We start from the raw sequence: 15202 nt of genomic DNA, 5'->3' as shown, positions 1-15202 counted from the left end.
AAAAAAAAAAAAAAAGGAGGGGGACAGCTGCTGAAACTACTAGGTACAAACAAATACCTCATGGGATTTGTTTTCTTAGTTTCAAGGGTTAGAGTCATATTTTTGTGGGACATCTAGTCAACTGTTCTAATAGTGATTTTAGGGTTTCTGCTCTATCTTCTCAAGGAGCTTTGGCAGTGTACTGGTTAACACATTCAGCTGCTAACCATAATGTCAGTGGTTTGAACCCACCAGCCACTCCATGGGAGAAAGATGAGACAATCTTCTTTCATAAAGATTTACAGCCTTGGAAACCCAATGGGACACTTCTACTCTGTCCTATATAGTTGCTATGAGTTACAATCAACTCATTGGCAGCAGTTTTTTGGTTGTACTTCCTAGTTCACTGAATAGAACCTGAAGTCAAAAACTTGGGAGTGGTCATCCAAACTACCATGAAACCAAAAGACCTAGATGGTACCTAGCTACCACTGCCAATCACATGCAAAGCTAAAAGCCATTCTTTTATCAGGAGATCCTGGATAGAATGGGAGAACAATGTGGAGCTAAACTCAAAATCATAAAAAAGACTAGGTTTACTAGTCTGATAGAGCCTGGTGAAACCCCAGATACTATGGTCCCTAGCTACCTTTCAGGTCTAGAATTGAACTCACTCCTGTGGCTTCTAGGCAAACGACAGACAGGCATACAGGGTGAACATTTATATCAAGAAAATACATTCCTTAGAACAATCAATCATGGGAGAACAAAAGGGTAGTATTTATACAATTTGTACAGGGAGGTATCTTGGGGCAGGAATGCATAGAAAGGAAGAACACAGAGAAGAGGTAACTACAGGAAGGAAGTGGAAAGAGAAGTGTCACATTGTGGGGTATTACAGTCAACATCATGAAACAAAACATGTATGAACTGCTGAATGGAAAATGAATTTACCCTGTAAACTTTCATCCAAATCACAATAAAACTTAAAAAAAGCAAAAAAAAATTATAGAAATAAAGAATAGGATTGTCAAGTAATAAATATAATATGAAGAAGGAAAATTAAAAAAATGGTCTCTATTTGCCTGGAGCAGCAGAGGAAGGAGACCCAGGAATTGAAAAATTGGACCACAGGTCTAGTTGCCTCCATGAACTACTGCCTCCTTTGCCATGAAGAACTGGATGGTTGCCCAGCTACCATTACTGAATACTGTGATCAAAGATTCAAAAGATAGATCCTACAAAAAAAAAAAAAAAAAGATGGATCCTATTCAAAATGGGGGGATTATAAGGAATTCCAAATTCTTATGGAATCTAGAATTCGTAGACTCACTGAGACTAGACTAACCTCCAAATCTATTGCCCTGAGATAATCTCTAAACTTAAATCATAATGATTTCCTGAAGTCATTTAAAGCCAAACAACATCTTACCCCTTAAAGAATTATATATACGAGATCTAATTGACAACAGTAACTCTAAAGCATAGGTAAAAGTTTAGAAGGCTATGAGTCTAAATGAATAGTGATAAAATAATTTGGTAAGGAATAGTGAGACTGATGACACAACATGCAGGTCAGTTGAGTTACACATGTAGAAACTGTTAAATGGATCCATATTTCACTGTGTATAGTTCCACCAAAAAAAAAAGCTAGCTATGGAAATAGTCTCGCCTTTGCTTCTTGTATCCTACCACAGTTACAGGCAAGATAGGGGAGCGGGGAAGTGGGCAATTGTAGTACACATGTGAAAGAACAAAGGTCTTAATGTGAAGAAATGGAGAAAGAAAAAAGTTCCAAAACCTACAGAGCAGATGTTGAAAACTGGTGAGGTCTTAATCTCAGAAGTGCTTTCTTGGGACCATCTGTGTTTATGCACATGTGTACTTGTTTTTTAATTGAATTTAAAAGTCTCAGCAGGGCTTATGTTGATGAAATACTATGAACTCACCACCAGCCTGACCGACAAAAGACCTAAAACACATGAATATGTAATGCCAGCAACAGAGCTGGAGGTATTGGATGGATGGGTAGGAGTTGTCAAAAACTGTTGTTGTTATTGTTGTTATTTGCCATTGTGTCAGCCCCGACTCATAGCGACCCCTCCTTGGGTTTCCGAGGCAGTATCACTAAGGAAGTAGGATTGCCCAACCTTCCTTCTGAGGAGTGGCTGGTGGGTTTGAACCGCCAGCCTTCTGGTTAGCAGTCAAGTGCCTTAGGCACTATGCTACCAGAGCTCCTAAAGGCATTGATAAATCTGTTTCTGTTCATATAAATTTTTATTTTAAATTTGTCTTTTACATACATGATCTTAGTGCCCAATATTTACTGAGCTTACAATGATACAAAAACTTTAAAGATTAACCTTCTTTACATATAAATATTTTAAATGTTAAACATTACACATGGTTTTAAAAGCTTAATATCTAAATCAATTCTGCCTTACTTCATCTCTCTAAAAATCCTAACCCCTCCACCAAATGAAAGAGTGGAGGTAAAAGAAAAAAATATGAAAAAAAATGGTGCCAAAAATGAATTTATGAATCATTTGTGACAATGAGATAATACTTCATCCCCACAAGAATATTATCAGAAAAATGGAAAATAACAAGTGCTAACCAGAAAGTGGTTCAAACCCATCAGCCACTCCGCAGAAAAGATGAGGCAATCTACATCCATAAAGATTTACCTCCTCAGAAACCTAATGAGGATGAGTCACTATGAGTGGGAATCGCTCCACGGCAGTGGGTTTGAGTGAGGAGATGGAGAAAGTAAAACCCTCATGCATTGCTGGTACAAATATAAAATGGTTCAGCCACAAAAGAAAACAGTTTGGTGGTTCTTCAAAAAGTTAAACACAGAACTCCACTCCTAGGTACATATACCCAAGAACTGGAAAGCACAGACTTGAAGAGATACATATACACCAATGGTCACTGCAGTATTATTCACAATACAAAAAGGTGGAAACAACCCAGTGTCCATCAACATATGAATGGATAAAAAAAAATGTGGTATATCCATACAATGGAATTTTATTCCATAATAAAGGGAAAAAGTTCTAATGCATGCGACAACATAGATGAACCTTGAAAACTTTATGACAAGTAAAATAAGTGACACACAAAGGAACAAACATTTTATGATCCCATTCATATGAAATATCCGTAACAGAAAAATGCCTATCAGTAGGTACAGAGGCTGGAAAAAGGGACGAATGGGAAGTTACTGCTTAAAGAGTATTCAGCTTCTGTTTGGAATGATGTAAAACCTTTAGAAATGATGATGGTTGAACAGCATACTGAATATAATTAGTCACTGAACTGAATGTATGGTTAAAATTGCAAAGTTTTTTATTGTGCTTTATCAACAATAAAATTTACCAAAAAACGAATCAGTTACAGTTTAATGATCATATTAAATTTAGAAAAAAAAAATCATTCACATACTTCATTTTGAAATAAAAAGTAAAATAAGTCAGTCTTTTAGCATAAATATTTTGTTTCTTCAGAAAAGCAAGCAAAACACCTCCTATGAACTAATACTAGAAGAGATGAAATTACTAGATCTCAAAACATTATTATAGGTCTAAGTTAAGTCAATACTTACAGATATATAATGTCTGAATACATAGTTGATTTTGCCAGCATTGCTTTTGGATATGAGTTGTTGGTGGAAAACAGAAAATTCTTTATGGCCAATCTCAGAGTAGAAAATTACCACTGGACTTTCCAGATTAGATGAGGGGTATCTGTGATCTCCTTTGAATAATAATGGTTTGGGTCTGAAAATAAATATTAAAACTTTAAAATTTTTAATTTTAAATTTTTACACTTTAAAAACTGTACAAAATGTAAACTACAGCTATGATACTTTAAGTATAAAAATTATGAGCATCTTAATTTAATACTTACAGTCTTAAATAGTTTTCAGTTAGAATAACTGTCAAGTGACTTATTTAATAATGATTAAAAATAATGAAAGTCTATTACATAAAAGCTAAATATAAAATGAGGACTTTGATTAAAAATCATTACCAATTACTAGAGAGGGAAAACAAAAAGAATACCTGTTCAAATTTCATAGTACTAAACCTTAGAATAATCTTTTCTCATATGAGTAGAATACACTTATCCTTCTATCAGAAAAGAACCTAAGTACAAATAACGTATAAACCATTGGATAATTTTGTTGTTGTTGTTACATGCCGTCGAGTCAGACCCGACTCATAGTGACCCTCCTTGGGTTTCCAAGGCAGTATAACTATGGAAATAGATTGCCCAACCTTCCTTCCAAGGAGTGGCTGGTGGGTTTGAACCGCCAGCCTTCTGGTTAGCAGTCAAGTGCCTTAGGCACTACGCTACCAGAGCTCCCTGGATAACTTTAAGCCTACCAAAAAAAAAAAAAAAAAACAAACATAAACTCACAGCCATCAAGTCGATTCCGACTCAGAGAGACCTCCAGTAGGTTTGCAAGGTAGCAAATTTTTATGGAAGCAGATGGCTCCTTCCGTGGAGTGGCTGGTGAGTTTGAACCACCAACCTTCTGGTTAGCAGTCAAATGCTTTAGGCATTATGACACATACTACCTCCAATTACAGTAAGGCTTCCTCCTTTACCATTTCAACTATATTTACTATTACAGTCTTCCTGCTAATGATTTTTAAATTTAAATTTTCCTCATAAATTTTAAAACTTCTCAAAAAAAATAAATAAATAACGTTTCTAAGGATGGCGTTTCTAAGGATGGCATCAAGATTATGGAAGTTAATGCATCGACTTTATGATCTACCAGTACTTCTTCCAACGAACTGTCCACTAGAAAGTAAAGACACATGAATACGAACATTCACTAAAGCCTTATTGTAAGAACAAAAGAAAAGAAAGGAGCCTGAAAAATCACCAGTCAGGAATAAATTATGGGACAGTCTTACGATAACTTATCATGCATGGGTTAAATATAAGATGCTTCTATGCCTGCAAACAGAGTACATATGCCTTTGGATGGTCTAGGCTCAGCTAGTTAAAAATAAATCACACAGCATTTGTGATTAAGACGGCTTTAAATAACAATGAGGACTCTACCCAGACAAAAAGTTCATTAACTGTTTTCAAAGCTGAAGAGTTAAACAAAAAAATGAACACATATGTAACTAAATGTAAAGATGTCTCCTGTTGAAAAAAACCTAACTACCTGTATAAATCTGTAACCACAGAAAAAATCTAAAAGGGTACATGACAGTTAAAAACAGTAGTTACCACTCTCAGAAAAGAAGATACTATCACTCTTTTCTTTATAACCATCTGTATTTATGCTGCAACAAATTAAACAAACCATTTTTCAAAAGAATGAAACAATTTTGTTTACCAAAAGGAGCACTGCTTTACCACATAGTCCTTTCAGAACATCCACATCATTGGCCCTGAGCCAGCTGGAATGGGCATCATAAACCTGGTTGTCAACGACAAGGATGTCCTATGGCATCCAGCGGACATAATTCAAGTGCAAAGAATCCTCTCTTGGGCAGACAGCCTTGCTAAAGAACTGAACCACAACCAAACCCACTGCAATCAAGCACATTTTAAATCATGGTAATCCTAAAATGCCATGAGCATTTCTAACATAGCAGAACAACAACACATAGAAATAACTGTTATCCTATCCATAGTGTTATCAGAGGAGGTATAATGCTACCCTAGCCAAATATCAAAATAGGTACTTATTATATCTGTCCACAGGAAACCTACCTTTAAGCACAAAAGTCAGCCTATTAATTACCAATCTAATATTCAAATTAAGTTATCTTTTAAGTAGTCTTCATTGTCTGAAATTGATTAATATCCTAAGAGGTCATTATCATCAATAACATTAATTTAAGGCAGTGGCTTTAATACATGGTATATTGCTTTCCTTACTAAGATGATGACAAATCCTATGTAATATAATATAATAGATACTAAGTAGCATTAAGTACTATTAAGTATTCCTATTACCTCCATTTTAAAATAAAGAAAGATTAAGTAATTTGCCCAAGTTCACGAAACTATTTTAAGTGAGGAAGGTGGGATTCAAATCAGTCAATCTGATTCCAGAATCCACACTCTAACTAACATACTTATAGACTATATAACACATAAGTAAATCCAGAAGGTGCCTTTATATAGACAAATGCACAATAAGATACATGATGCTTATTTAAAGAAACATACAAATCTACCTTTCAGATGCTGTGCGTAGAAGAGTCTCAAGATTATCAAAATCACAAGTCTTCTCTCCATGAACTGAAAAAAACGAATTGCAGCCTTCTGGTGGAGGTTCATCGGCTGCTATCTATCATGGGAGACACAATGCATGTGTTTTATAATCCTAACTGAAGATAAGATAAAACATATATATTCCAAAAGGCAATTAAACCATAACAAAGTAACATCAACAGAAGCAAGTATTACCTTTCCAGAATACTCCTTAGGTGCTATGAATGTAAACGCTTTATATGTCAGTGCTTTACTGGCATTATTCCATTTGTTTCCTGCCAATAACCTCCCAATAAATTAAGTGTGATTATGATCCCCAAAACAGAACTTTAAAATTCTATTTCAGAACATACCCAAAGAACACATAATGTGACTTACAGAAAACTGAGTTTGCAGATGTCAATTTTAAGTGCTGAGATTTACTGTCCAAATTAAATACAATAACCAAATCAATGCACACTCTCTCACTGGAGTAAAAAGAATTACACTGAATCAAAAATAAATGAACAAATAAATGAGAGAATAAAAGGTATAACCAGAAAAATTATGTAAGTAGCTCACTAAGATTTTCAAGAGTAAAGATGAATAAGAGGTGAATTTACATTTACAGGTAAATGTATTAACACCAAGGCATAATGAGATATACCAATCTGAACTTAAATAGGGGCACATTAAGAGTGTAAGTATAGAAGAGTTCCAATAAGATGGTGGAATAGGCAGACAAACTACACAGACCCTCTTCACCAAAGAAAAGAGAAAACAATTAACATAGAGAAGATAATTCTAGAGATCTGAGCTTTGAAAGGAAGGATACAGTAGTAGACTAAATTCCAACTAGTAGACCTGCATGAAAACACCAAAAAAGGAGACATATGGAGATACAGACTCTCAGCAATCCTCACAGCACAGCCAGCTTGGAAATTGTCAAGAGGTGTTAGGACCTAAGAATTAACCTAATAATTGGTCCTCCTAGCCATGGAGGACAGCATTGGTCCAGATGTTTTTGTTTTTTTTTTTTTCCTTCCCCTTTTTCCATTCATATTTCATTTGGGTTTTTAAAGTATTTCTTTAAATATTTTCTCTCCTTCATTGTCTTACTTAATTTCGATTTACTTTTTTCTGTTTTTTGTAGTTGTTGCCCTGTGTTTATGTGGTGTGTTTGTTTTATTCTCTTGCTTTTACTTTTTTGATGTCTTTTCAATTGTTGTTTCTGTGAGTGGGGGCAGCAACCTTCTCCATATGAAAGAACCACACCCACACCTCCTATTGCTCCATTTGCTGAATGAGACTCACCACTGCCTTCTAAAGCCACTGGCCAACAATACAGGACCAGCAATAAGAGCCTGACTCAAGCTGAACTGCTCTTGACAAACACTGAAAGCAGATATGTTCCTCCCCCCGCCAAAAATAAAAAACTGCCACTGAGTCGATTCGACTCACAGTAAACCCTCCCTGAGTTTCCAAGGTGGTATCTCTACAGAGGTAGATTGCCCAATAATCCTTCCGAGGAGTGGTTGGTGGGTTTGAATCGCCAGCCTTCTGGATAGCAGTCAAATGCTTTAGCCACTACATCACCAAAGATCTGTTCAGCCATACTCATTCTCTATCACATCCACCAGGAAATAGGTGGTTAGTGAATAAGTGATGCCAGCTACCGAATAGAGGTGCATAGTACCCTGCTTACCCAGATACACGTAGAAAAAAACAAAGATGATGAAAATCTTAGACAAATCACTGTAAAATAAAATCACGTTAAATATACATACAACACACAATGTCTCAGAGACAAGAGGCAATCACAGTACACACAAAGAAGCAAAATAAAGCTGGAGGAACAAGGGAGCAGGAAACAGACCCAGAACACATCCCGGAGGAAGAAGGAACATTGGAACTCCTTGATAAGGAATTCAAAATAATTGTATGTAGGTATCTTCAACAGACTTGAGAAAAAGACCAAGGAAAACACAGACAAAATGCTAAAATAATTTTAGAAGAAAATACAAAACCAAACAGAAAAATTAGAAATGATACAAAATCTACAGATAGAAATCCACAAGATTAATACTAACTTTTCAGAAAGAGATAACAAATTGAAAGGGCAAAGGAGTAGGATTGAATCAACAGAACATAGTATTCATGAGATTGAAGACAAACGCCTGAATACTTCTTTAGAAAGGGAAAAAAGATCACAACAAAATGAAGAATGGTATAATGTGGATACCATCAAAAGGAAAAACTTATATATAATCAGAATTCCAGAAGAGGAAGAGACAAATAAAATCACAAAAAAATCGTCCAAGATTTGTTGGAAGAGAACTTCCCCGATATGATGAGAGATGCGAATATACCCATTGAAGAAGTCCAACAAACCCCAAACAGGATAGACTCAAAAAGGAAATCCCCAAGACATATCATCATCAAACACACCAAAACCAAAAACAAAGAAAGAATCCTGAAGGCAGCACGGGAAAAACGAAAAGTTACTTACAAAGGACAGCCAATAAGACTAATCTCTGATTTCTCTGCAAAAACCACGCAGGCAAGAAGACAATGGGATGGAACATACAAAACCTTGAAAGAGAAAAATTTCTAACGAAGAATTATATACCCAGAAAATCCGTCACTCAAATATAAAGGTGAAATGAGATTTCCAGATAAGCAGAAATTAAGGGAACTTGTTAAAACTAGATCAACCTTACAAGAGATACTAAAGGTAGACTTTTGAAAAGAGAAACAAAAACAACAAACACCAACCAACCATTAATACACATGATGACATAACCCAGAAACCAACACAGTTATGGAAGTATCCCAAGTAAAATAACCATACAAGATTGTAAACACGGAACCAGAGATATCAATCATCAAATGAGGACAGCTACAAACAAAAAAAGAGGGAAAAAAAAAAAAAGTGTAGTTACAAAACTTCTAAATGGTGAGGAAGTCAAGAGTTGCAAGATAGGATTCATGTTTCTAAACTCGGGGAGAAAATTATAAATCACAGGGTAACCTCAAGAAAAATGATAAACCTCTACATCACAATAAAAAAGATGACAAGCACAAATACTTAGCAAATACTAAAACAGCAGCAATAAAAGAAAGGATAACGTGATTCATAAACACCATCAGCTCAGCACAGAAAAGCATATGGAACAAAGAAACCAGGAACACCACGAAAACACACATAACGAAATGACAGCAACAAGTTCATACTTGTCAATAATTACAATGGAGAGAAACTGAAACCATTCCCCTTGTGAACAGGAACCAGAAAAGATGCCCTCTGTCACCACTTCTATTAAACATTGTATTGGAAGTCCTAGCCATGGCAATAAGCAAGAAAGGGAAATCAAAGGCATCCAAATTGGTAAGAAAGAAGTCAAACTACACTTATTTGTTGATATAATCCTAAACCTAGAAAATCCAAGAGACTCAGTCAAAAAACTACTGAAACTAACTCAGAGATTTAGCATCATGGAAGGATAAAAGATCAAAACCCAAAAATGAGCTGATTCCTCTACACCAGCACAGAGATTGCTGAAAAAAGAAATAAGGAAATCGATACCATTTATAATAGCTACCAAAAAAATAAAATACTTGGGAATAAACCTTACCAGGCACACAAAACACCTCTACAAAGAAAACTATACAAATACTATGTCAAGAAACCATAAGACATCCACATAAATGGAAGAACATACCATGCTCGTGGACAGAAAGATTGAACACTGTGAAAATGTCAATTCTACCCAAAGCAATCTATATATTCAATCCAATCCCAATCCAGATCCCATCCACATTTTTTAAGGTATGGAAAAACAATCACTAACTTTATATGGAAAGGAAAGACATCTCAGAGAAGCAAAGCACTATTGAGGAAGAACAAAGTAGGAAGTCTCACACTCCCAGATCTCAAAACCTACTATACAGCCACAGTAGTGAAAACTGCCTGGTATTGATACAATAACAAATATACAGACAAATGGAATACACTTGAGAACCCACAAATAGATCCACTGACTTATAGTCCACTGATCTTTGAAAAAGGGCTGAAATTCATTAAATGGGGAAGACAATGTTTGTTTAATAAATGATGCTGGCAAAACTAGAGATCCATACTCAGAAAAATAAAACAAGAACTGTACCTCACACCACATACAAAAACGAACTCCAGATGGATCACAGACTTAAATGTGAAACCTAAAACTATACAGTTTTATAAAGGAAAATCTAGGGGCAAATATAGGGGCCCTAATATATGGCTCTGGTAGCATAGTGCCTAAGGCACTTGACTGCTAACCAGAAGGCTGGCGGTTCAAACCCACCAGCCACTCCTCAGAAGGAAGGTTGGGCAATCCTACTTCCGTAGTGATACTGCCTTGGAAACCCAAGGAGGGGTCGCTATGAGTCGGGGCCGACTCGACGGCAAATAACAACAACAACAACAACAATATATGGCATAAATAGACTATCAAGCACAACCCAAAATGCACAAACAGCAGAAGAGAAACTACATGAATGCGACCTTCTAAAAATTAAATTTTTATGTGCTTCCAAAGACTTCTCCAAAAGAGTCAAAAGAGAACCTACAGATTGGGAAAAAATATTTGGTAATGACATATCTGACAAGGGACATATCTCTAGAATTTAGAGAATACTCCAACACCTCAATAACAAAAAGACAAACCATCCAATTAAAAAATGGGCAGAAGACATGAATAGACACTTCACCAACGAGGATATGCAACCAGCCAACAAACAGATGAAGAAATGCTCGCAATCACTAGCTATTAAGAGAGATGCAAATCAAAACAATAAGATACCATCTCACCTCAGCACTTACAGCAAAGTTCAACAAGACAGAAAATAACAAATGCTGGCAAGGATGTGGAGAGATTGGGACTCTCATACACTGCTGGTGGGACTGTAAAATGGTACAACCACTGTGGAAAGCAGTATGGTGATTCCTTAAAATGTTGGAATTAGAAATACCATTTGACCCAGCCATTCCATTACTAGCTATATATCCTAAAGAAGGGAGAACCAGGACAAGAACAGATATATGCACACACATGTTCATTGCAGCAATATTTACAAAAGATGGAAACAACTTAGGTATCCATCAACTGAGAAATGCATAACCAAACTATGGTACATACACACAATGCAATACTAGGCAACCCTAAAGAATAATGTAGAATCTGCAAAACACTGCTTAACGTTGATGAACTTGGAGGACGTTATGCTGAGTGAAATAAGTCAATCACAGAACGACACATACTTTATTAGTCCGTTTCTGTAAAAAGGCAAGAAAAGTATGGAAGTTCCAGTAAGATGGCGGACTAGACAGAAAGAATGCACAGACCCTCTTCAACAAAGAAAAGGGAAACCAATTAACACAGACATAAAAGATAATCCAGGGCCCCTGAGGCTTGAAGGGAAGGATATAGAAGTGGACTAAACCCCAACTAGCAGAAGAATTTGAATGAAAATACCAAAACAGGAGACAGACGGAGCTGCGGTCTGGCAGAGATCCTCAGCGATCCTAACGGTCCGGCACAGATAGCTTGGAGATTCCCGAATGGTGGTAGAACCTAAGAATTAACCTAAAAATCAACCCTGCTAGCCAGGGACTGCTCGGAGGACTGCTCTGGTGGCTGGGGAATAAATGCAGGTGAAGAGAAAGGAGAGCTGAGCTATGGACTTTTGCCCGTCCGGAGGCCACCGCCATTTTGAAAGTTACAAGTGGCTTGACCATTTTGGATACTTAAAGAGAGAGCGCTCTCTGAGATTACAGAGGCTTAAGAAGAGGTTCTGCTTTCCAGCAACCCCAAGAACACTCCGGACCTGCAAGACTGAAAAGGTGCGACATTCCTTGTTACTGTTATGCCACACACCCGCTTGGTGAATGGAGGTGCACCCATCCCCAACTCCCACCCACCTTGTGGGCCCACAAGAACTCCATCACAGTCTGTGTGCTCAGACGGAGCCTAGGTGCCCTGTGCTGTCCTCCACCAATTTTTTTTTTCTTCTTTTTCACTTTCTTTTTCTGGCGATATATTTCCTTGTATTTGTCTGTTTTAAAACAACCATTATTATTAATATTTTTGTCCTTTTCACCATTATTCTTATTCTATCCCTCACAGGTCCCAGTTTTCAGCTTTTTTTTCTTTTCCCTGTTCCTGGTTGAATTTTTTCCCCCCTTTTCTCTCGTGGTTAACCCTGTTCCTTGTCTTTCTTTTTCCTTTATTCCTTATCTTTTTCCTCATTATCCTCCTACTCTACCTTTTTTCTCTTAGTGCCCTATTCTCAGATATTACAGGTTTTCTTGTTTTTTCTTATTATTATTCCTGTTTTTCTTTTTTTAGTAACTGTTCCTGTGTGATTACATAGTGTGTTTTTTGTCCAGGTGCTTTTAGTTTTTTGTTCATTATTCAATTGTAATTTTTATCTAACTGAGAGGGAGACAGCACCAGTCCCCATAAGACACAACTACAATCACATCTCCTGCACCTTCACTTACTGAGCGAGAGCCACTACCTTCTTCTCCAACAACGGTCCAATGATAAAAAACCACCAAGAAGAGCCTGAATTACCCTTGGCTGCTCTTCACAAACATTTAACAGACATCTAAATACAACAACACCAGGATGCCTCGGAGACAACACACCATAACAGTCCACACAAAGAAGCAGGATAAAGTGGTAGAAAAAAGGGAGCAAGCTACAGACCCAGAACAAAACCCTGAGTAAGAGGCAGCATTGAAACTCTGTGACAAGGAATTCAAAAGATTATATTTGGGTGTCTTGAAAGGATTGAGGACAGACCAAACAATACACAGAAAAAAGCCTGGAAAAATTCTGGAAGAAAATACAAGAACAAAATGACAAAATAAATGGAAAATTAGAAATGATTCTAAATCTACAGATAGAAATCCAGAAGATTAATACTACGTTGTTAGAAATAGATAACATATTAGAAGGGCAAAGGAGTAGAACTGATGCAATGGAACGCAGAATTAATGAAATTGAAGACAAATACCTGAATACTTCTTTAAAAAGGGATCAATCAGAAAAAAAATCAAAACAAAATGAAGAAAGCCTAAGGTTCACGTAGGATACCATCAAAAGGAATAACTTACGTGTCACTGGAATTCCAGAACAGGAAGAGAAAAACAAAACCACTGACAAAATTGTCCAAGATTTGCTGGAGGAGAACTTCCCTGATATGATGAAAGAGGGGAATATATCCATCCAGGAAGTCCAACAAACTCCAAACAGGTAGACCCCTAAAGAAAATCACCGAGACATATCATCATCAAACACATCAAAACCAAGGACAAAGACAGAATCCTGAGAGCAGCACAGGAAAAACAAAAAGTTAAATACAAACGTCAACCAGTAAGAGTAAGATCTGATTTCCCAGAAAAAACCATGCAAGCAAGAAGGCAATGGGATGGTATATATAAAACTCTGAAAGAGAAAAATTTTCAACCAAGAATTATATACCCAGCAAAATTGTCCCTCAAATATAATGGTGAAATTAGATTTCCGGATACGCAGAAACTAAGGGAATTTGTTAAAACCAGACCAACCTTACAAGAGATGCTAAAGGAAGTCCATTGAACAGAGAACCAAAAATAGCAAATAACCACCGACCATTAATACACAAGATGACATAACCCAGAAACCACAGAGATGGACATATCCAAAGTAAAATGAGCTTACAAGACTGTAAATAGGAAACCAGAGCCATCACTTGGCAAGTGAGGACAACTGCAAACAAAAAGAGGGAAAACACTGTTTAGTTACAGAACATCTAAATGGTGAGGAAGTTAAGAAAGTTGCAAGATACAATGGACTGTTCTAAATTCGAGGATAAAATTGTAAATCATAGGGTAACCTCAAAGAAAATGAATGTTAATGGATTAAATGCACAACTCAAGAGACGGAGAGGTGCAGATTCTATAAGAAAACGAAACATATCACTATCCTGCCTACAAGAGACACATCTTAGAGATTAAGACGAAAATAGACTAAAAATCAAAGCTATATCAAGTAAATGGCAACTGTAAGAGAGCAGGAGTGGCAACATTAATTTCTGAGCAAACTGACTTTAAGAAAAAAACTACTACAGTAGACAAGGAAGGACATTATATAATGATTAAGGGATCGATTGAACATGAAGATATAACCATCATAAATATCTATGGACCTAATGAAAGAGCCCAAAATGCATAAATCAGACTTTAAAAGAGTTGAAAAGACAAATAGATGACACCACAGTCATAGTGGGACAATTTAATATATTACTTTCTTTGAAAGATAAAACAACTGGAAAGAAACTCAACAAAGATGTAGAAGAGCTAAACAATATAATCCACCAACTTGGCCTTATAGACATCTAAAGAACACTTCACCAAACAGCAGCACAATATACATTCTTCTTCAGTGCACATGGAATGTTTTCCATGATAGACCCATATGTTAGGCCATAAAGCAAGCCTTCATAAATATAAAAACATTAAAATGCTGCAAAGCATCTTCTCAGATCATAATGCTAACAAACTGGAAATCAACAATAAGAAGATCAACAGGAAAAGAGTAAACACATGGATACTGAACAACACCCTCCGTGAAAAACACTGGGTACGAGAAGAAATCAAAATTGAAATTCAAAACTTTCTTGAATCAAATGAGAATGAAAACACAACATAACAAAATCTTTGGGACACAGCAAAAGCAATGATCAGAGGCCAATTTATAGCAATAAATGCATACATCAAAAAAGAAGAAAGAGAAGGTTCCGGCAAGATGGCGGACTAGGCAGAAGGACTGCGCAGACGCTCTTCAACAAAAAAAAGGGAAACCAATTAACACAGACATAGAAGATAATCTTGGACCCCTGAGCCTTGAAGGGAAGTATACAAAAGTGGACTAAACCCCAACTAGCAGAAGAATTTGCATGAAAA

General features: G+C 36.4%; 1 protein-coding gene across 1 annotated transcript in view; it reads right to left on the bottom strand.

Annotated features, from left to right (window-relative positions):
* The window catches only part of UGGT1 (UDP-glucose glycoprotein glucosyltransferase 1), a 407666-nt gene that overhangs the window by 343096 nt on the left and 49368 nt on the right, over window positions 1-15202 (bottom strand). The window contains exons 4-5 of the mRNA XM_042782263.1: window positions 6195-6307; window positions 3587-3761 (exon numbers count right to left, since the gene is read on the bottom strand). Coding sequence (XP_042638197.1) covers window positions 3587-3761; window positions 6195-6307 — 288 coding nt within the window. The remainder of the gene's footprint in view (window positions 1-3586; window positions 3762-6194; window positions 6308-15202) is intronic.

This window comes from Orycteropus afer, unplaced genomic scaffold (genome assembly GCF_000298275.1).
Source record: "Orycteropus afer afer isolate SDZICR_OR568_19922 unplaced genomic scaffold, OryAfe1.0 scaffold00274, whole genome shotgun sequence".
Lineage (NCBI taxonomy): Eukaryota > Metazoa > Chordata > Mammalia > Tubulidentata > Orycteropodidae > Orycteropus > Orycteropus afer.
The sequence above is the reverse complement of the archived record's forward strand: the minus strand, read 5'-3'. Positions and strand labels throughout refer to the sequence as shown.